Consider the following 22,575-nt stretch of genomic DNA (forward strand, 5'->3'; position numbering starts at 1 on the left):
GGTCAATTTCCTATTATGCACGGGCTACCCTCCTCAGTAAGTATTCTTGAATCTTTAGATCACAAATTAAATTCTAAATGTCAGATGAAGCTAGACATGAGTATTTTCACTTTTTAAAAATCTGTCAGTGAGTATACTCAACTCTCAAATGGTACTTGGGAGGTAAATGTATTCAATTTATTTCAAACCACAGCATTCAAAGCTGACATTAGCAACTATTCTGTTCAACAGAGGCAATCATTATGAGTGATTTTGTCTTTCTTCATCACCACCTGAAACTTGCAATGGGAATGAGAATCAGGAAGCTTCCAAGAAATATCTGCTGCTTCACACAGTAGGAGACATGGCTGACAACCCAGTATATATCCTCTGTGTAGCTGCAAAAATTTGATAACATCTCCTGATTCTGGCTTTCACAGTACACTTGAGTTTGGGGGGGGGGGGGGGAGAGTCTCGGGGTTTTTACAGAGCAGTTGTACTGTTAAAAGAAAAGCCAATCACAGTACAGGTGTGTCAACACAGCTTTCCCAGTGGCCCAGGGAGTCGGAATTCAGTTGACAATGGAATGCAGAGAAAGCCATTCTAGGAAAGCAAAGATATGTCCTGAAGAGCAGGTCACTCATGAGATTAAAACAGCACGTGGAACACCTGTGGGTAGATGGCCGGCAGCCACTGTGCAGAAAGGCAATATTTACCTGGAGGGACACTAGAGCGGGCTGCACTCCTATCGGGCTGTGAAGCGGCTTTACTGACTTCTCTTGGAGAGAGCCTACACGGTGAGGCTGACCTTGCTGCGGTACTGTGCATCTGTGCTTCCTGTTCTAGAGCACGTTTGACCTCAGCATAAGGCATATAGGCGACTGATTTTCCTATGAAAGTTAAAGTTATCACAATAAGGGAAGAACCCCAAATTAAAATAGTTAAGTGTGAAAGGACCAAGCCCACATCATCCAAGGGCAGATCCATCTATATGCTAATAACAAGGTTTAAAATTGCCGTGGACAAATCCACCCACAGAAAAGTTATGAAATCCTACTAAATCTAAATCTGATGTTTCCCTCAGATTTAAAACCCTCAGAAATTCAATGACAATTTTTACCTTAAAGAACAAAAGGTCTTAAAGGAAAATCAAGTGCTTTGATATGCAATAAAATTACATCAGACAAACATTGAATTATGAAGGGAATCTGTGAATTCAAGTCTGACCTGGATTACAGGTCAGTTCTCTGAGAATTTCAATTAGCTTGTTGATGTTAACTGCCTAATATTTAAAAAAGTAAACATGAGAAACAGAAGAAGTCTTTTCAAACAAATGCAGATAAAGCTTATTCCTTAGTTTAAAAAAAACCAACTATGAATATAACTGTATTAATGATGAAAGTTACTTAATGAAAAGTGATTCCCACATTAAAAATTTTCCATTTTTCAATGGCATGACAATAATGCAGTCATATCCCCATAAACAGGGACTGAGAAGACACTACCGAGTATGAAGGTATGAGCTGGATCCCTAGGACCCATGTAAAAGAGCCAGAAGCGGTGACACATAAGTGAAACCCCAGCCCCGGGGATGGTGGGGGCAGGGAGTATGTAGAGGCAAGCTAATACCTGGGGCTCCCTGGCCAGCCAGCTTAGCATGGCAGGGGAGGCCCAGACTAGTGCAGTAAGAAACTATTTCAAAAAACCCAAGATACATAGTGCCCAAGGACTGATGCCCAAGGTTGATCTCTGGCCTCTACACACTATGTATGTACACCTAAACACACAATTTTTTTAAAAAAAAGTAATAAACATACAAATATAAAATTTTCTTCCTTTTCTGGGGGTTGGGGGTGGTGGTGTCAGATGGCCTCCCAAGTGCTGGAATTATACATCTGTACCACCACATTTAGCTAATCAAGATAAATTTAGATTTAAAATCATTTTGCATACTTCCTACTCAAAATGTCATTAGAATTTTCATTTGGATTACATTAAATTTATGAACAGATAAAGGACAGGAAAATTCTTTTAATATTGAATTAAAAATAATCTGTCACCTTTATTAAAACTATTCCTAGGACTTATATGTTCTCTTGCTGGAAAAAATCATCTCTCATATATATGGATGTATATATGTAACTTAATACTTTAGATATACAGAAAAGATATAGGTTTTCTATAATAGCTTTTCCTAAGAAAACTTTCCTTTTAGTTTGAATAATTCTCAGTTAATTTTTATACTTTTTAAAAATGTATTTATTTATTATGCATGTGTTTATATTTATAATATGTGTGAGTACCAGCATGCATATGTTACAGAATGCATGTGGAGGTCAGAGGACAGCTTTCAGGAGTCCCTGCCTTCCAACTTGTCGAGGTAAGGACTCTCTTTTCTGCCAGTTGCATACTAGAGCCTAGCTGGCCTGCAGGCTTCCAGATGATTCCAATCTTTACCTCCCATAGGACTGTAGGCAGGTCTTAGGAATCAAACTATATGTTGGTAGCCCAGCTTGCTTGGGAGGGAGGTAGTTTTATCCCTGGAACATTCACCAGGCCTCTTTTACATTTTCTAGGATATTACCATGTAAAATAGTAATTTGTCTTCTTCTTTTAAATACCTAACATATTTATCTTACTATACTATGTTAACAGTAGGCCACCTTGTAGTTCCCAGTCAAGTGTCAAGGTCCATAACTGTTTTCAAATAAAGACTTTTTTTTTTTCAGCCGGGCGGTGGTGGCGCACGCCTTTAATTCCAGCACTCGGGAGGCAGAGCCAGGAGGATCTTTGTGAGTTCGAGGCCAGCCTGGTCTACAGAGCAAGAGCCAGGGAAGGCACAAAGCTACACAGAGAAACCCTGTCTTGAAAAACCAAAAAAAAAAAAAAAGACTTTTTTGTTTGTTTGTTCATTTTGTTTTTGTTTTTCAAGACAGGATTTCTCTGTGTAGTCCTGGTTGTCCTGGAACTCACTCTGTAGACCAGGCTGCCCTCAAAATCACAAAGATCCACCAGCCTCTGTCTCCAAGTGCTTGAAATAAAGCTGTGTACCACCACTGCCCAGCTCAAATAAAGACTTATAATAGTATATATCAACTAATATTCAATTGTTAGACACTACACTTTCGATGAATTTGAAGAAAGAAGTGGAAGTAATAAACTTATGTTATATAGGATTTATCAATAAACTTGCTCAGAAAACATTAAATTGAACAAAAGTAACTTAACAATGAGCACTGGTCTGCCAGACAGTTTAGAGGACAGCCCTGGCTGGCAATGTTAATTCATCCCCGAGCCTCTAATCAAGATGAGGACCCCAAGTTAACAGCTGCCTGGGAAAAGCAGGGCTTGTCTGTCTGGGATAACTATGACAATACTTTACACTGTAAATCTCTCCATCTGTTCAAACATCCAAACCTTGGAAATCTGTCTCTATAGGACAACGCATAATTGCTCAAAGTGTAACTTGGAGCCTTGAGCCTATATAAGCTGATGGAGAGCTGGTTCCCTTTTGTGCATTAGCCAGAATTAGTCACATACTATTATTCAGTTTTTCCTTATTAATCTCTAAGTATCTGGATTTCTCATTGGGAAATACAATAAATTGTCTCACTTAACTCTCACAACCAAAGAGATTAATGAAATTTTTCAAATGAGGAAATTGGGGCTCCAAAGAATCACAAACTTCCCAACCAAAGCAAACTATGACGGACTTTGAATGGACGGCTACTGAACTTCTGAGAGCTGTGGGATACCCATCAAAACAATGATACTCATATCAGGCATGGTATTGCATACCTATAATCCCAATACTTAGGAGGTTGAGGCAAAAGGATAGGCCAGTGTAAGGACACAAACAAACAAACAAATTTATTTCTTCTTTCCTAGAGGATTTAACATAATGTTATATTAACCATGTCAAATAATTTATAACTATGTAGAAAAATCTATTTAAAAAAATAATGGTATATATTTAGATGGTCCTAACCACATCAATTTCAATCAGAATATATACAGAAGTGGAAAAACTAAACAAATAAAATAACAAAATAAACACAAAACAAAACAGTTTTAGTTGCACAGAAGCAGAAATCAATTTTGATTACATAGACTTTTATTAAACTTGCAATACAACTTCTAACTTGACATGCCCAAGCTTCTTCTCTGGAAGCTATCAGTGTAGCAGGGGTCAATCTGGGTAAATGTCAGTTGAAAATAATTGTTTGGGTTTTTTTTTGTTTGTTTGTTTTGTTTTGTTTTTTGAGACAGGGTTTCTCTGTGTAGCTTTGGAGCCTAGCCTGGAACTCGCTCTGTAGCCCAGGCTGGCCTTGAACTCACAGAGATCCGGCTTGTCTCTGCCTCCCGAGTGCTGGAATTAAAGGCGTGCACCACAACCGCCCAGCGAAAATATTTCTTTAAAGTACTTTCAAAACCTTTTTCTACAGATAACAAAAGCATAATTTAAAGAGGGGGTATGCCTACAATAACCATCTGTACCAATCTCATTTAAAAAGCAATGAATAGAATCAAATAAAGGCACAGCAGCTAAATAAACACAGAGTCCTAATCTAGGCAGAATTCTCTAGTACTTAACTGTTTGGGTTATTTTTTTTTTTTTTTAAATGGTGGTAGTAGTGTGGTTTTTGCTTATTTACTTTGGCACAAGGTCTTCTCTGTAGATTAAGCTGGTTTAGAACTCACTAAGTAATTCACAATGGACTCAAACATGTGATAAATCCTCCTGCCTTAACCCCTCAAGTGCCGGAATTACAGACATGAGCTGTCATGATAAGCTGATGGTATTTACATATAAACTGACACTATAGATATTTTTTAATCTCTAAAAAAGTCTGAGGTTGTGTTAAAACATTTGCAATGTTTTCCATACAGATGTGACTTAACTGTAAACATTTAAATGCTATTTGGAAGTGTCCCAGACACTGACTACACGGTATTTATGAACAACCTCAAAGGAGAGATATATAGCTTGTAGAAATAAAATACTGGATGTATACATTAGGTGGGTTAGCAAAATAAAACTTTTATGTAAAATATAAAAAGAAGGTGACACTAGGTAAAGCCATCTTGAATTAAACTATAAAACTTTTCATGTCATACTAATTTAACATGAAAGTCTGATTTTAAGATCACTGCATTATCACTCGGGAGGCAGATCTCTATGAGTTTGAGGCCAGCCTGGGCTACAGAGTGAGTTCCAGGAAAGGCACAAAGCTACACAGAGAAACCTTGTCTCAAAAAACAAAAAAACAACAAAAAAAAAAAAAAGAGATCACTGCATTACACTTAAAATTCTGCCACCACTGAAACCTAAAGCACACAGAACAAAGGATTACCTGCAAAGAAATGCAGCTCACAGTATCGAGCTCAACACTTAGGCTCTGGTCACTCTAGCTCCTCAATACAGTTCAAAAACAGGCTGATGTTGTCTGTGAAGATACTGAGGTTCTCAACTATGATATCCAATAAGAATCACCCACACATTACTAACTGAATAATGTGAGGCTTTGGCAGGAACTCAACAAATGATTGAACTGAATGTCATTTTTTCTAAGTTTTATTTTATCCTTTAAAAAAAACCTATCCTACCCCGGGGGTGGTAGCACACTCCTGAAAACCCAGCTCTTAGGAGGCAGAGGCAGTGGATCTCTGTAAGTTTGAGGCCAGCCTGCTACAGAGCTGTTCCAAGACAGCAAATACTACAAAGATAAACCCTGCCTCAAAAAAATAAAAAACTTTTAAAAAGCTATTCTGAATAAGACATAAGGAATAAACAAGCAGGCCTGTATTTATAATTTACTCACTAATAGATGTCTTCATAACTGTGACTTTTAAAAGAGAACCATCTCTGAGAGCCAGGATGTGTCAGTGCTAAACCACATGGTCTAAGGGAAGTCTCGAGGAGAAGGAACAAAGAAAGGGAGAGGAGCGGATCACTCTGGGGATGTGGGGGCAGAGTGGAGAGGCAGGGTTCAAGACAGGGCTTCTCTGTGTAGAAGCTGGCTATTCCAGATCTCACTCTGTAGTCCATGCTGGCCTCGAACTCAGAGATCCACCTGCCTGTAACTCCTGAGTGTTGGGATTAAAGGCTTGCGCCACCATTGCCCCTTAAGGGTGGATCACTTAAACCATTCCTTCAACATATAACATCTAAGTACCCATTGTATTGATTATAAAACTAGGGATTATAGATTCTCAAAATGTAGTTCAGTACAGGTTATCAAAATTCCCATCTACTTACATTATAGAAATATTCACTTAGGAGGGATATGGTGACACAGCCCTGAAGTAACCAGCACATGAGAAGCTGGGACACTGGGATTCTAAGTTCAGGGTCAGCCTGAGCTACATGGTGAATTCGAGGATAACCTGGGCTACACATTACAATCATGAAGGGAGGAGAAGAATGACAGTGGAAGGGAGAGAGAATGGAAGGAGAGAAAACAACAACAACAAAAACCATTTCTTTATGGCTGGGGTGAGCTAGTGGGAAAGCACTTGCTCACCATGGACTGGGTTCAGTTGTTAGGGGGAGATATACTCTGTGTTGTCTGTAAAGATACTGAGGTTCTAAACTATGATATCCAATGAGAATCACCCACACATTCCTAAGTGAATAATGCAATTACTAACGGAAGACTGCAGAGTATATCTGCATTCTTTCCATGCCTTAGTATTATTTCCCTAGTTCCCGTTTTTGCTAGCATGAGATTTACGTTTAAGGGCTGCTGAGATGCTCGAGGATTTTTATCAGTGCTTGCTATGCTATCCTGACTCCACTGTGGAAGAACAGATGGGCTCCTTAAAGTTGTCCTCCAAACTTCAAATGCACAACACATTAGCACATACATAATAATTAAAAAACAATTTACATTTAAGACAACAAGCTCATATAGAAAAGTCTACTGTAAGAGGTTCTGTATGTTATGTAACTAGTAAACTCATCACTGGTGTGTCATGGAGTGAGGAGTCAGTAGGATACTCTACAATCCCATTTTTACATCAAACAGCCTTTAACATGCACACGTGGCTTTCCAAAGCAGATTGCTCTTGTCTATATAAAGTATTACAAAATACTTCTGAATCAGCCATAGACAATTGTAATATTCATACATTCTAAGCATACTTAAAGATAATTTTACTATCAACCATGTGCCAATTTCTAGCCCTATCAGATAAATTACTAAAATTTAGAAATCACCCCTAATATTAAAGTAAAAATGTATCATGCTCCAACTAAAACAGAATGAATCAATTCAAATATCATTTGAAACAGTAAGTGATACAGCAGGGATAGGTCCTTTTATAGCAGTCTATACTGTATATAAAAGCTAAGCCATGTGTTACATAACAGTATTGACTGTTTAACTTTACAACCCTAGCCAGATAAATATGTATTATTATTTTCACTTGTTGATGAGAAAACTAAAGCAATGAAAGGCTAGGTATCTTTGACCATGACCACACAGCTAACAGGCTGAAGACTGAGTAAGGGTGATAATTATCTGCTACAAAAAGGTGCCTCCATCACATTAGAACATTATGCAGCCTCAGATGACATGTTTTAATAACAGAACATCAGTCAGATTAATGGGGGATAAAGCATGGTTTTTATACTCTCAGAAGAATTAATTCAGAAAAGTCATATCAACTAGAATGCTACTAACAATGTTACTGCTGTCTTTTGGTAGTCAGCAGTGTTTAATGGTATAAGCAGCATCAGTTTAAGGACTCTTCTATCAGGGACAGATGTAATAAACTGATTGAGATCACATACAGAGCACAAAGGACACATGCTATCTTGGGCTTCAGCTTGATTCCCTTTGCAGTGATGGTTCCATTTACCTACCTTCCCAGTCCCTGTTTGGACTCTTAGCAGTACCGCACGGACTTGTAGAGCTTCTACATTCCAAGTCTATCTGTTCTTGCCTCTGACGCTGTTCCTCCAGGAGAGCTGACTCGTGCATGGCCTTAATATGCCGCTGGTAAAGAGCATAGCCACTCACGGGGGTTCCAATTGGTATATTACATGGGGTGCAAGAGACCTACAAGGGGATGAAAAATCAAATTGAAATGTGCCAATGACCACAGCAGCACTAATTACTAACTGTTAAAAATAATACTTATACCTGAAATGCTAAGGACTGAACTGATTTGACCATGTTTTAATTAAAGCACTGTTCAAAACAAATGCTAGGTAGCTACTAAAGAACTGATCACAGGCTGGAGAGATAGCTCAGAGGTTAAGAGCACTGGCTATTCTTCCAGAGGTCCTGAGTTCAATTCCCAGCAACCACATGGTAGCTCACAACCATCTGTAATGAGATCTGGCACCCTCTTCTGGCCTGAAGGGATATATGCAAGCAGAAGCAGAACACTGTCTACATAAAAAATAAATAAATCTTTAGGAAAAAAAAGAAAACTGATCACAGCAGAAATCATAAAATCTGTGACAAAATAAATCAAACCCAGAAACTAACGATAATTTGTCTAATTCAAATCCTTATGATCAATCTGGTTCTCAGTTCTCCCACATCTCTTCACTAGACAATCATATTCATTTCTACAGATTTACATGCCCTATATGGCAATGACTCAGAAACTTCTCTTTCCAAGAGACTTCCTACAAGTTCCACACTCATAAAAAACTGTCTACCTTTGAGTCTTCTTGAACAGTTCAAAGTAATTGTCTACTAAACAACCTATTGCCTGTCTTTCTGCACTCTCTTTTAGAAACAGACCTCCGCAAGAATGCAGCATCATTCTTGCTTATCATTCTCCAACTCCTTTCCAACTAACTCATCCACCTTGATTTGCTTTTCATTCAGTCATGGCCATTTCTTTCATACTATATAGCATTTGCGCTACTTTGTAGCTACAGTTTTTGTTTTTAAGACAAGGTAGCCCTGGCTGGCAATCACTATATGACCCTGAGGACTTTTAAATTATAACCTGTTTTTATCTTCAAAAAATAAATAAATAAAAATTAAAAATTAAAAAAAAAATTTTAAAAAGTCTTTTACGACAAAAGGCGGTGCACCCTTGTAAACTCAGCATTTGGACACTAAGGTAGGAGGGTTATGGTAAGTTCAACGAGCTCGGGCTACACAGTTGAGTTCCAGGACAGCCTAGACTGTACACAGGACTCTGTCTCAAATTACAGTATGTCTATGGACTGGAGATATAATTTAGTTGGTACAATACTGGTTGAACATACACAAAGTCCTATGTTCAGTTCCTAGCACTGCATAAATCGAGCATGTAGGTACATGTCTGCAGGCAGAGGCAGATGGAACAGAGAAGTTCAAGGTTATCCTTGGCTACAGGATATATAAAGGCTAGCTTGGGATATATCTCAAGAAAAACAAAAATTAAAACATGTAAGAAGTATTTTTTTATGACATTGGAATGACTACATGTTGGTGGCCCAGAAGAACAAGGCATGAAGAGAGGGCTGGAATTTTGAGCTAAACTCAGCCCAGCCAAGTGTATCTCCAACCTCTACGTGGAGAAGAGAGACTGGAGGGTCATATACTCATCACTAGAGGCCAATGATTTAATCAATCATGCCTACATCATGAAATCTCCCTCCAAAACCAAATAAACTCCTAAATGGCTGGTGTCAGAGAGCTTAGGTTGGTGAAAATACGGAGGTGTTGGGTGCGCTGTGTGACCCAGAGGGGAAGAAAATTCTACCTGCTTTCCCACACACCTTGCTGTATGCATCTCTTCAATCTCAGAATTTCTAAGTTGTATCCTTTGGAATAGAGCAGTAAGAATAAGGAAAGTGCTTTCTTAGGTTTTCTGAGACAAGGAGAGTCAACGGAAGTTCTGATTTGCAGCCTCAGTTGCACACAAGTGTGAATAACCTGGAACCCAACACTTAGATGCCTGGCATATGAAATGAGCAAACAAGCCCTTGAAACTTGTCTGTAACTCTTACATGGCGTGGGGGAAAAATCCCACACAGTAAATATGAGGAGGACTGTGGCAAAAAGAAGCTTGTTAGTATCTAAAGGAGGCAAATTCATAGAAACAGAAAAGAATAGTAGTGGCTAGGTAGTTGAAGTTGTCAAGGCAAAGGAGCATTGTTTAATTAGTACAGAGTTTCAGATTTGGTTGATAGCAAAGTTTTGGCACTGTGTTTTTTAATAGTGAATAATAAATAAGACTACAGAACTATACACTTAAAATTGGCTAAAATGAGTTCTGAGAATAAGTGTCGGTTGATTGCTTGGTCCTAAATGACATCTGTAGCATCTCATCCAAGGCTCAGGAACAATATGGATAAGGGAGTGGAAAGAATCTAAGAGCTGAGGGTGAGTAGAAGTGCTATGAAATGATGTGTTCTGGATATGTGTCATGGCGACTTCACTCATGATTTCATTGCAACTATGGTTATCTAAACAAACTTGTGGGCCTGTCCAAGCTTCATTACTGATGAGGTACAGATTCATGAGGCCCCCCATCCTTCCCTGAGAGATTACTGGCAGTTAATGGTTGCTAAGTGGGTATCATCTTCTTGAGTGGCAGGCACTAATAAGTTATCCATACTCTAGTAAGTACCCCCCCACACACACACCCATGGTCTTGCAAGCAACTCTAATTAGATTGAGTAGGACCCCACATATGCCCCAACACAACAAGAGAGTAGGAAGGGGTTTTAATGGAAAGAAGAAGGATTTCAATGGAAAAGGGAATAGGATGAGACTGAAGGGTAAAAATGACCAAAATTCATTACATACATATATACATATAAGAAACTGTCAAACAAAAAAACAGATGGTCCTCACCAAGGAAGAGTACACCAATTGGCTGTCCAGTGCCAAATGGTCAGCTCTGATAATATACACAACTAACATTATATGGACTCCACAAGTTATATTAAGGAGTGTATGTGTAAGCGCGTGCGTGCGTGCGTGCGCAATAGTAAATGAAAAAAAAAAAAGGCCATGAATTTGAAGGAGAGTAGGGAGGGGTAAATGGAAGGTTTAGAGGGAGGAAAGGAAATAGAAAATGTTGTATATTGTCTAACAATGACACTTACCATTGGTGGGATAACAGCAGCTCGATGTTGAAGCTGTGGCAGATCCAATGGATTTGGTTTAATAGGAGATGAGACTAGTATAGAGCCAGGAGGATTTAACAATGAAGGCTTTGCATCCATAGGAAACACTCTATAATTGGTGGTTTCAAATAAAGAGAAAAGAAGTTATTTTTATTTATGACTTCAAATGTAAAATCACCACAATTCATTTTAAGAGTGTATGTGTGTATGAAAGTAAGAGCGAAACACACACACACACACACACACACACACACACACACACTAGCCTTAGTGAAATAGGAGGGATGGGGTATAGTTCAATAGTAGAATATTTGCCTAGTATGAGCAAGGTCTTAGGTTCAACTCATACAACTAATAAATATATAAACAGTAAGGTGGAAAGGGGGCTAAATATTGGTTTACAAGTTGACATTTATCTGATTTTAATTAACTACATTTAATCAACAAAAACAGTATCAACAAAACCCAGGGAAAATTTTTTAGTATCAATTTACTAACATACAAGCACATATTAAAAACTAGTCCCTTGGACCAGTGAGGTGGCTCCGTGGGTAAAAGCACTTGCCACCATGTCCGACATCCCGGGACATAACATGGTCAAAGGAGGGAACCAATTCTCACAAGTTGTCCTCAGGACTACACATGTGCACAGTGCTATGCATAAGTGCTATACACACACACACACACACACACACACACACACACACACACGCGCACGCACGCACGCACGCACGCACGCACGCACGCACGCACGTAAAAAAAAGTAGGACAATTAAAATGAATTCTAGACTATTTTAAGATGAAAGAGGAGTTACTAGATGACTCCATTTTCTGGCAAATGGATGGTTAGACAAAATCCCCATCTTATTTAAATGTTTACTGATGAAAATTCTAGCACCTTGACTCTCTTGAGGAGTCATTACAGTACCTATATCAATGCTAGTCTAGAGCACTAAAATGTAAACATGTACAGTGATATCAGGACACATGATGCACAAAGCTGAGCTCTGTGTGGAAGCTGGCTCCCAATGATAAGTTCATTCATCTTTGGCTTAAAGTAAAATGGCTTTAAAGGGGGAGGATGTATTCTAATTTCTGACTATGTTTTAGTCTTACTTCACTTTTGGAATCTACAACAATCCAACATCTCTGCCTATATTTTGATGAAAAGGGAACACCAGATATTAAAATTATTAAATTACTGTATTTCTACAAACTGTCTTTATAAAAGTCCGATACTTATTATGCATTTTTATCATTAATTTGCCTTTAATGACTAAAAGTACTTTAATTTGTGGGCTGTGGGATGACTCAGCAAGGAAAAGCACTTGTCACTAAGCCTAATGAACAGAGTTCAGTCCTTGGAAGCCACATGATGTAAGATCAAGTTCACTAAGTTATCTTCTGACTATGGCACACATGCTTCTTTTCTCACAAAATCTGAATAATCCATTTGCTTTATATCACAAATATGACTAACTTAAAATATAACCAATATCAAAAGTAGTCAATATAACTTCTACTAACTTGTACTAAGTTATGGTCTCCAAAAATTTCAGGGGCTGGATATAGCTCAGTGAGAATGCTTGCATTTTCAGGCTTTGATCCCCAGCAATGCACAAAAATGAAAGACAAGAAAAAAGAAACTCCTCACAGACATATCTCTAATCCTTGTACTAGGAGACAGAAGAAGGAGCACCACAAACGTAAGGCCAGCCAGGACTACCTAGCAAGTTCAAGTCCAACCTGACCTCATAACAAAAGCTTGTTCCCCAAAACCCAAAAACCAGTAATAATAAATAAAATATTTCAACAATGACAATGCTCCTTAAAACATTTTCTTTAATCTATGACACTGGGCTAGACAAACTTTGTTTTGAGGCCAAACCAACTGAGACAAATCCAGAGTCAAAGCCAAGGTCGTCTATTTCCATCTTCTTCACCACCTACCATTGCTGCCAACCTCAGGCACCACAATTTGCCTGTGGTTTTATTCACAGCTCTGTTGGCTTAAAACCACCCTCTCCCCCTACCATCACAGGCTAAATGTAACAATGCAGACAGAAAATATTTATCACTTGTACTATTTAAACACACACACACACACACACACACACACACACACACACAACTGCTCAATATTAAAATCATGGACTGCAAGGATCTTGCCAATATCTGTACAGGAGCCATCTCTGTGGCCATCGTGAGGAAGCAGAGAGGAAACAAGGTCCAGTCTCACCTCGGCCTCTCGGGCTCGACATCCACATCCTCGTCAGCACTGCAGGTGGCGCTGGAGTCATTGTCTGATTGTGGCTCAGGCCTCTGGAGATTCATCTGCTCTGCCACCACCAAGTCTTCCTCTCCAGCCTCTGTCTTCTCACCGGTGCTCTCCAAGTCTCTTTCTTTGGCATCTCCTTCACCTTTAGGCGCAGTGTTTTCCGAGTCTACAGAGTCGGCTTTGGGAGCGGATGGCGGGTCCAGAACAGAACTGGCTTCAGCACTGCACTCCTCACGGTCTACATCCATCAGCTCTGCTGTCTCCACACCGGCACTGTCAGTCGCCTGGGCCGCCACGCTTTCACTTTCAGCTGGTTTTGTGCTTGGAACTGCTGAAGAGGGAGATGCACAGGGTGCAGGGTCAGTGGTGGCCTCAGGCTCAGCCACAGGTGCCGTGTCTCCTCGAGAAGCAGCATTTTCACTGCTGTCTTCACTGGGCTTGGCAGCTTCAACTGGTGAAGGAGAGGGAGCACTTTCTGTATCAGAACTATTTTCAGCACCTTAAAGATAATGATACAGCATAAAAATCTGATAATAAACGGGTTTCAGGTGGTGACAGAAACCATGCTTGTTTAGGATGAACTTGACTCCTGTGGTGACATCAGGGAAGTAAGAACAGCTTCTGGCAAAGCTAACATGCTCTAAAAGTGTAAAAGTGAAAAATCAAATGGTGTTGACCTTCTGAAATTGAAAGTAAAAACTCTTTTAGATGTCTAAAAAAACTGGTTTATTTTAAAGGCAAAGAAAAGATGGAATAACAAAACTAAACAAAATATTCTACGAATAACACATTCTGGTGGAAGATTTTTTTAATGTTAAAACCCTGACACAAGCTGGAGTTACTGAGAAGAAGGAGCCACAGTTGAGAAAGTGCCACCACAAGACTGGCCTGTACACATGCCTGTGAGGCATGGTCGTGACTGGTGACTGATAGGGGAGGACCCACTCACTGTGAGGGTGCTATCCCTGGGCATGTGGTTCTTAGGGAGCAGAACAAAGTTCTAACCCTTTAACCTGGGCAAGCCTGCAAACAGCACTCCTCCAGGGCTTCTGCTCCCTGACTTCCATCAGTGACAGACCGTGACCTGAGAGTTGGAAGGTGAGGTAAACCCTTTCCTACTCAAGGTGCTTTTGGTCACTGTGCTTATCACAACAAGAGAAACACTAACTAGGACAAAATTATATTGTTGGAATGGAAAAATGAATATCATATGAACATCTGTGAATAAACATTTTTAACACAGAATATTTTTAAAACTAGAAAATCAGTTTTTCATTTATCCAAATATGTATGTGCACAGAGTTGTTTAAGGTATTAGAGACACAGCACTGAAAATAAATCAAATTACTTTAATTTTTTTCTTTTTCTTTTATATGTATGTGTGTTTTGCCTGTGTTTATGTGTATATACCACATGCCTGAGGAGGCCAGAAGAGTGCATCAAATCCCCTAGAACTGGAGCTACTGTGAGCCACAATCTGAGTGCTGGGAACCAAACTTGGTTCTTCTGAAAGGGCACAAAGTGTTCTTAACCATTCAGCCATCTCTTGAACCCCCACAAATTACACATCCTCATGGAGCCGATATTCTAGTGTGAAACAGACAATGAATAATAAACATTTTAAGTATACTTCATGATAATAGGTATGGTGACTATATAAACCAAATAAGCAGCGAGAGGTAGGGCTATAAAGGGTACAGAAATGTTCTGAAAAGGCCTAAAGGAAGGGAAAACATGGACTCTGGGCAGATTTGGGAGAATTCATGTACAGCTTTCAGAAAGTGTCAAGGCTCAGAATAGGATTGTTCTGCTGAGAAACAACAGGCGGATGGTGTGGTTGGAGCAGAGGACAAACAAATCCAATCCACAAAAAGCTCATAAAGGCACAATAGAAAACTCATGTAGTCATATCAGTCACCAAGAAAGCCTTGGGCTTTTATTCTTGAGGAAATGGAGAAGTGTTTCAGAGTTTGGAATGGAGAGTCAGTTCGGCTGGATTTACATTTTACAAGGAGAAACCCGGCTTCTGAGTAAAAAACAAACAAATAAAACAGAACCCAACCAAAAGAACCAAAGAACCCAAACAAGAAAATACCACAAAGGAGAGACCAGCAATGGGAATAAGGAGACCTGACCGCATATTCAGAGGACACGTGAAACAGAGCAGGCACCATTTGTTGATGATGGACTGTATGGAGATAAGAGAATTTCAGTCAAGAGACTGACACAAGTATGGATGGTGGAAAGAGCAGCCTGTGGTGGGACTACAGCATCTGTTCCGGACATCAACTTTGAAGTGGCTTTTAGGTACACAGGTGAAACTATTAAAAGGCAGATGAGTGAGCTAGAGTTCCGGTAAAGCTTAATAAATGGCAGCAATTGCCAAAAGTCAGATAACAAAATGATGAAAAGTTACCAAAAAGTCTGACTTGACCTTTAGTTTTGATTATACAATGAGGAAAGTTAATAAATTACTTATCCTAAAAATATTAAAACATTCCAATATATGCCTTTCTCGGGTATCTTTTTTCCAAACTACAGAAAACTAGCTAGTACTTTCCAAAGCACCAGCTAAACAAACCTTTTTTTTCCTTTCTAAAACTAAAGAATTAATGGGCAAGCCTTTAATGACTTAGAACAAGAATCTAAGAGTAAATCCAGATATTAATGAAATTCAGTTTTTCAGATTTGACTCTTCTCACCCTACATAAATATTCAGTTTGTCATTTTAGGAAAATATAGACAGGAATTATCCTGCCTACAATCATCTGCCTTTAATGTTCTACTCACAAGAACGTTGCCATATACTACGGTGATTGCATCAATGTCACCCTCTTGATGGTCAGCAGGAAACATGAGGTCATGTCAACTCCAGCAAGTTTATCCTCTAGGACACTGTGCAAAAGAAGCTGAGCTAAACAAGAAGCCAGAAGAGAGCCCGGAACTCTTTGAACAACTGTGTTTCTATTATGAGGAAACTACTGTAGATGATACAGGATGCCCATAGCATGAACATCAGATCAAACTCTCACACTATCTTATTTTCACAGTTCCAAGTGAAAGAAAGGGGGAAAGAAGGGGAAAAAAAAGCTTTCACACTACAAGTAGAAAGGAAAAACCAAACAAACAAACAAACACAAAAAAGCGAAAAGTTATGTTTTGATCTTGGGCCTTGGCAGGGTAGAAATCTCTGTCTTGCCCATGGATTAAAAAAGGTATGAACTGTGTTCCCTCCTCACAAGTCCAATGTTGAACTCCTAACCTTCAATATGACTGCATCTGAGATAAAGCAGACTGTATCTGCTTTACACAAATAACTGAGACTAAATGAGGTCGTAAGGGTGGGTTGTTGGTCAGAGAAGCAATGTCAGGAATGCACACATAAAGGCTATGTGAGGGCAAAATAAGGCAGCAGGTAGCCAGTCTATAAGCCAGGAAGAAAGATCTCATCAGAAGAAGCTCTGCTAGCACCATGACTTTGAACTTCTAACCTCCAGAACTGTAAAAACACATGGCTGTAGTTTAATCCACTCAATGCATACTATTCTATTATGGTAGACCAGAGATTAATACAGCTGTCCTCTTTTCCACAAGGAGTACTGTTCAAAATCCTCAGCAGATTTCTAAAACTTCAGGTAGTACTGACTCTGGTATATACTGGTATTTTCCTATACATTCATAGCTACAGTAAAGTTCAATTTAAAAATTAGGCACAACTAATAATAAAATAGAATGATTACAAAACTATAGTTTAATAAAAGTTAAGTTGACATGGTTTCTAACACTCAAGATATTAAATGTAACATTTATTGTTTTTTTAAACATAGCAACCGCAAATAACTAAAATTAGTAAGGTTTTATTCCCATTTGCAAGCACAGGGAATAGTTACAGATACACAGCTGTGAAATGAGAATCCCTTAGAAAGTGACTGATGTTTATGAGTCCTGGAAGTGGCAGGAACACAGCAAGCTGCCCTGTGCCATTCTCAGTCCTGACTCCCAGGGCTCCTCTAAGAGGGAGCTTGGTCCAGCATTCACTTTACACTTGTATTGATTGTCCCATTTCTCACAAAAAAAGAAAATGATGGAGAAGTAGTTGACTTACTATAAAAAACTAAAACTCCTTTCAAGTCTACAATTTTAAGGTTAAAGACAATAATGACTTATAGAAAAAAATAAACAAAAATCAGTATTTCTAAAACTGTAGCATACAGAGCTTCCTAAGTTTATATAAAATATAAGAGCTGACAAGGAAAACACCAGCTCAAATTATACACAGTTTAAATTCTAATTAAAAAAAAAAAGGAAATAAAGTGGGTATATACCAAATAATATCCCAAGCATCTTCACAGCAGAAACACTCAATTTACAAAGGAAATTTACACAGAATGGTGAATAGTAACATAGACTGAAATAAATGATTTGTGTCTTTGTTTTTCTAATAGCAAATATCCAATTTCTACACTTGACGAAGCTGAGTCAATCCACTTAAGCAACTGTCCCTTGGTTTCATAGGTGAGTGTTATTTCTGCTCAGATTTCTGATGTAATCAGACTTGAAACATGAAAAGTAAGTACGAAACCTTAAAATATGGAAGAAGTCAACCTCCCGACAGTAAAATGGAAGAAATATCAACTTAAGATAACAACTGAGTAAGTAAGTTTGGCAATGACACACACACAGAGGCAAGCCAGACTGAGTGTCTGAAGCTCTCCTGGTTGTACTCACTGGACAATCTTAAGTGCACAGAAATAAAGACTGCTGATCAATGATACATGGACTGTTTGCAAACCAAGGCCATGAAGGCACTGAAACACTATTTCTTCAGTAACACAATTCCACCACAATCAACTACTAAACTAGAATTTCGTGTTTGAGGTAACAGAAGTCACAACACAATTTAACACTCTGGGATACCTTCACTATCTTCTGGATTTTCCTCCTCATTGGAGGCTTCAATATCTTCATCCTCCTGAGCAGAAACAGTGGAAGCAACACTTTCACATTGAGACACATCTCGTTCCTCACGAGGTTTTCGTGAAGCCTAGAGGTATGAAACAGCAATTCAATTATGAAGAGCTAAATAACCAAAAGGGAAAAAAACGAAACATGTCTTTCTTGAAACAATATAGAATTCTAACAAACACACATAGTGATCAGGAAGCCTGTGGTGTGACAAAAATCTGTGCTTGAGGTGTAGGCAATATCTATCAACCAAAAACTGGCCTCTTGGGCAATGGATAACTTTCATGCACCCTATCAAAAGTTAGCACTGAATCACAATGACAGCTGCATCTCAACATTAGGGAGGAAGCGGCAGAAGGGTATACAAGCTCAAGGACAACCTGGGCTATCCCTTGAGACCTTGCTTCAACCCCCATATTCTCCAAAAAGTTTTATCTGAACCATTATGGAAACTGCAAATTTTATACACCCACACTTCAGATACTATTTATTTTTTCCAATAAAAAAGGATATATGCTCACTTTCTAATAAAGGTAAGACAAATATGACATGTAGAAGACAGAAAATTGTATTTGTATTTGAAAACCTGACTTCTCACAATTACTAGCACTAGGATTAAAGGCATGCACCACCACACCAGACTTCAGTAATTTTCAAAGTTTGGTATTATTGATGGTACAATAAACACTAAACCATTATATAGCAGCACATTATTCTTGTTTTATCATTGCATTTCTTTTATAATTAAGAGGGCTGTTTTTTGTTGGTAAAGCAGAATGTTCTATCTTGCAAACTACATGTAATACTAAGAGGTGACAAGCATTAGAATTAAGCAATGTGTTCTTAAGACCTTCTTGACAAAGATTAATAGGTAAACAATTGAAGTCGTTATGACTAAAATGATTAGATTGAGATTTTTTTTAAACCTGTATTTTAATTTATTGTGAGAAACAATGTGGTACATGCATGCCCACACACATCAAACTATGGAAGCCAAAGGTTAGTTCTCTCTTTCTACCAAGTGGCTTCTGGGGATCAAACTATTTTTAAGTAAAAACTGATAAGCAGAAGACTTACCACTACTAATCTACTCACTTTCTGTTTATGTTGCTGCAAGAGGTTGTCAAGATTGTGCCGCCTTTTATAGTTAAAATAGAAGTTTTTACACTGGGCTTCACTTTTAGTTCCCACCATTTTGGCGATAGCTGCCCAGTTACGACCATGTTCTACTAGGCCTGCATTTAAAAAAACAGATCAAACATTGAGCAATCAGTCATCTGTTTAAACAAGTAAGAGAAATATTAAAGTAACTTAAGTACTGAAGTTAAACCAACCACACTAAAAGTATGCTTTCAGTTCTTTATTAATGTATTTCAAAACTTACTGAAGTACTTCCTAGCACTAAACACACTTATATTTCTATACATTTCCCCAATTTAACACATGCTTGAAAGGGAGAAGCTAAACCTTCTCTCTCACATACATCTCCCACAGGGATAAAGATAAAGCTGGATCTACAGTAACAGCTCAAATACTTACAAACTGAGAAACTGGTATTACTAGATTCTTGGAGATAGTATGTTAATAATGATCAAATATAAAGTATTCATGTATATAAAACTTACAAACAGAACTTGTTGTTAGTTAATGCCCAAACATCTTATTAAAGATTTATCATTAATGGGGCTGGGCAAGGAGTTCAGGGGTAAAGCATTTGCCTAGCACACATGAGGCCCTGGGTTCAACCTCCAAAATAAAAAAATAAACACCAAGATAGTATTTCTCTACACACTAAATATATGCAAGCACACATACGCACTTAAAGAATACACATATGTAAGTTAATATATAAATATATACAGAGCTATATAAAATTAGATACATAATGAATAGAGATAAACTTTTGTTTTAAAGATTAATATAAAGAGATTTGTTGTTTCAAAAAGAAAAAACAAAACACACATAAAAAAAGAAAACCAGGGGCTGGAGAGTAACTCCAGGAGAAATCTCTGCAGCACAAGTGAAAGAGTTGCACTTAATCCTGGCCACCATACAAAAAGTGAGGAGACTGGGGCTAGGAAAGTGGCTCATCCCACAAGCCTGACAATCTGAGTTCAACCTCCAGACACCACATAAAAAGTCAGATGTGATGATACACATCTTTAATTCAGCACTCCTAAAGAGAGTTAGAAGACAGAGAAGAAAAGCAACTTATGGGCCAGATAGCCTGTATAGAAGGGAGACTGCTTCAAAACCAAGAGAATTGAGTCCCCAAAAATTGTCCTCTGACCTCCATAGATGTACACACATGAATAACAGCAATAATAATAATAATAATAATAATAATAATAATAATAAGAAGAAGAAGAAGAAGAAGAAGAAGAAGAAGAAGAAGAAGGTTCTGATGTCACATATTTATAATCCCAGAACTGGAGAGGCAGAGACAGGACAATCCCTGGGGATGACTAGACAGCCATCCAAACCTAACTGGTGAGCCCCAGGTAGACAGGCTGGCCAGATAGCTCAGCTGCTAAAAAGCTTGTACCACAAGCTTTAAAAACATTGTTCAACTCATGGAACCCACATAAAGATGGAAGGAAAGAACCAACTCCAGAAAGTTGTACTCTGACCTCAACATACACACCATAACAGCCATCATCCACATCACACACATATATACGAACAATAAATAAAAGGAATTTTTTTAAAACTTAAAACAAGGTGTACAACTCTTGACAAATAACACCCAAGGTTGGCCTCTGGCCTCCACATGTACATATGCACATGTACACCTGCACTCACACATGGAACATGCATCCACACATCCATTAGCAAGTACACATGCACACAAACATGTACACACACACACACACACACACACACACACACACACACACACGAAAAGGAAAATTAAAAGATCATTAAGATCACTAGTAAAACTTGCCTAATAGAAGTTGAAAACAGGTAGTGACTAAACAATCTTAGAAATATTCCCTTGAAAAAGATCACTCTATAAGTCAGCTACTATCTACATATTTAATTGGGACACTGATGATGGGTTAAGAGGAAAGTGCAAAGCAAATCTTTCTAATAATTTTATAAATTTAGCATCTGCCACTAATGGCAAATACATTTCAAATAAAAACATTTTAACACCAGGCGGTGGTGGCGCACGCCTTTAATCCCAGCACTCGGGAGGCAGAGCCAGGCGGATCTCTGTGAGTTCGAGGCCAGCCTGGGCTACCAAGTGAGTTCCAGGAAAGGCGCAAAGCTACACAGAGAAACCCTGTCTTGAAAAACCAAAAAAAAAAAAAAAAAAAACCATTTTAAAACAGACACTTTAAATTTTGCTTGTATATGATTTTAAGATGTAACATTCAGCTGGGCATGGTAGCACATGCCTTTAATATCCCAGCACCTGGGAGGCGAAGACAGGAGATCTCTGTGAATTTGAGGCCAGCAGGAACTACAAAGCCAGCTTCAGAACAACCAGGGCTGTTACAGAGAAAAAAACTGGTCTGGGGGAGGGGGGCGGTTGTAGCATTCATTACCCACTAAATAGTAAGTAAATTAATATCAAACATGTCAACAAATGGCCAAGTTACATATAATAATTTCTTTTAAGGATTACAAGGTAAATAGTGTGGTTATCTTTTTGTAAAGTACTGTTTATCCTGTACGAAATTTTTTCAAATTATATTGCACTAATAAACAATGATAGAAAACAAAGCCAAAAAATGCTGTGCTGCTATGCTGAAGACCACTCAGATACTGAAGTACCAGACACAGGACTCAAATTATTGTCTGCTTGGCCTTTCTAATGGCACATGTTTATAATCTTTACAATTTTATAATCCGTAAATTATATAATCTTTACAATTTATAAAGTTTATAAACTTTACAATTTTACCTCTGACTCTATTTCAAGATGAAATATAATCTAAAGTATTAACTTGTTCTAGGCAGAAGGGCCAATAGGTGTAAAGTATTTGCTAAAGGAACCTAGTGACCTGAGTTTGAGCCCCAGAACCCACATACAAAGCCAGATGCAGTGGCACATAGCCCATAAGGCAGGACTCCTCTGTGAGTGATGGGAGGCAGAAATAGAATTGGTTGGAAGTTTATCAACACAGTGCAATAAAAACATAACAGAGACCCTGTCTCAAAAACAAAATGAAGGAAGAACATGATTCCTTTGACTCCACATACACTCCACTGTACATATCATGTGCACACACTAAATTAATCAACTGTTAAAGACTTAACC

General features: G+C 38.4%; 1 protein-coding gene across 22 annotated transcripts in view; it reads right to left on the reverse strand.

The window, feature by feature from the left end:
- Ncor1 (nuclear receptor corepressor 1) overlaps nt 1–22,575 on the reverse strand; it is a 152,924-nt gene that overhangs the window by 43,245 nt on the left and 87,104 nt on the right. For 14 of the 22 annotated variants that reach the window (XM_037201359.1, XM_028857091.2, XM_028857098.2 and 11 more), the window contains 6 exons: nt 19,404–19,543; nt 18,261–18,387; nt 13,305–13,842; nt 11,045–11,174; nt 7,847–8,042; nt 696–869 (listed from right to left, as the gene is read on the reverse strand). In XM_037201359.1, coding sequence (XP_037057254.1) covers nt 696–869; nt 7,847–8,042; nt 11,045–11,174; nt 13,305–13,842; nt 18,261–18,387; nt 19,404–19,543 — 1,305 coding nt within the window. The remainder of the gene's footprint in view (nt 1–695; nt 870–7,846; nt 8,043–11,044; nt 11,175–13,304; nt 13,843–18,260; nt 18,388–19,403; nt 19,544–22,575) is intronic. The other 8 variants (XM_028857112.2, XM_028857105.2, XM_028857104.2 and 5 more) reach the window with 5 other exon arrangements.

This window comes from Peromyscus leucopus, chromosome 8b (genome assembly GCF_004664715.2).
Source record: "Peromyscus leucopus breed LL Stock chromosome 8b, UCI_PerLeu_2.1, whole genome shotgun sequence".
Lineage (NCBI taxonomy): Eukaryota > Metazoa > Chordata > Mammalia > Rodentia > Cricetidae > Peromyscus > Peromyscus leucopus.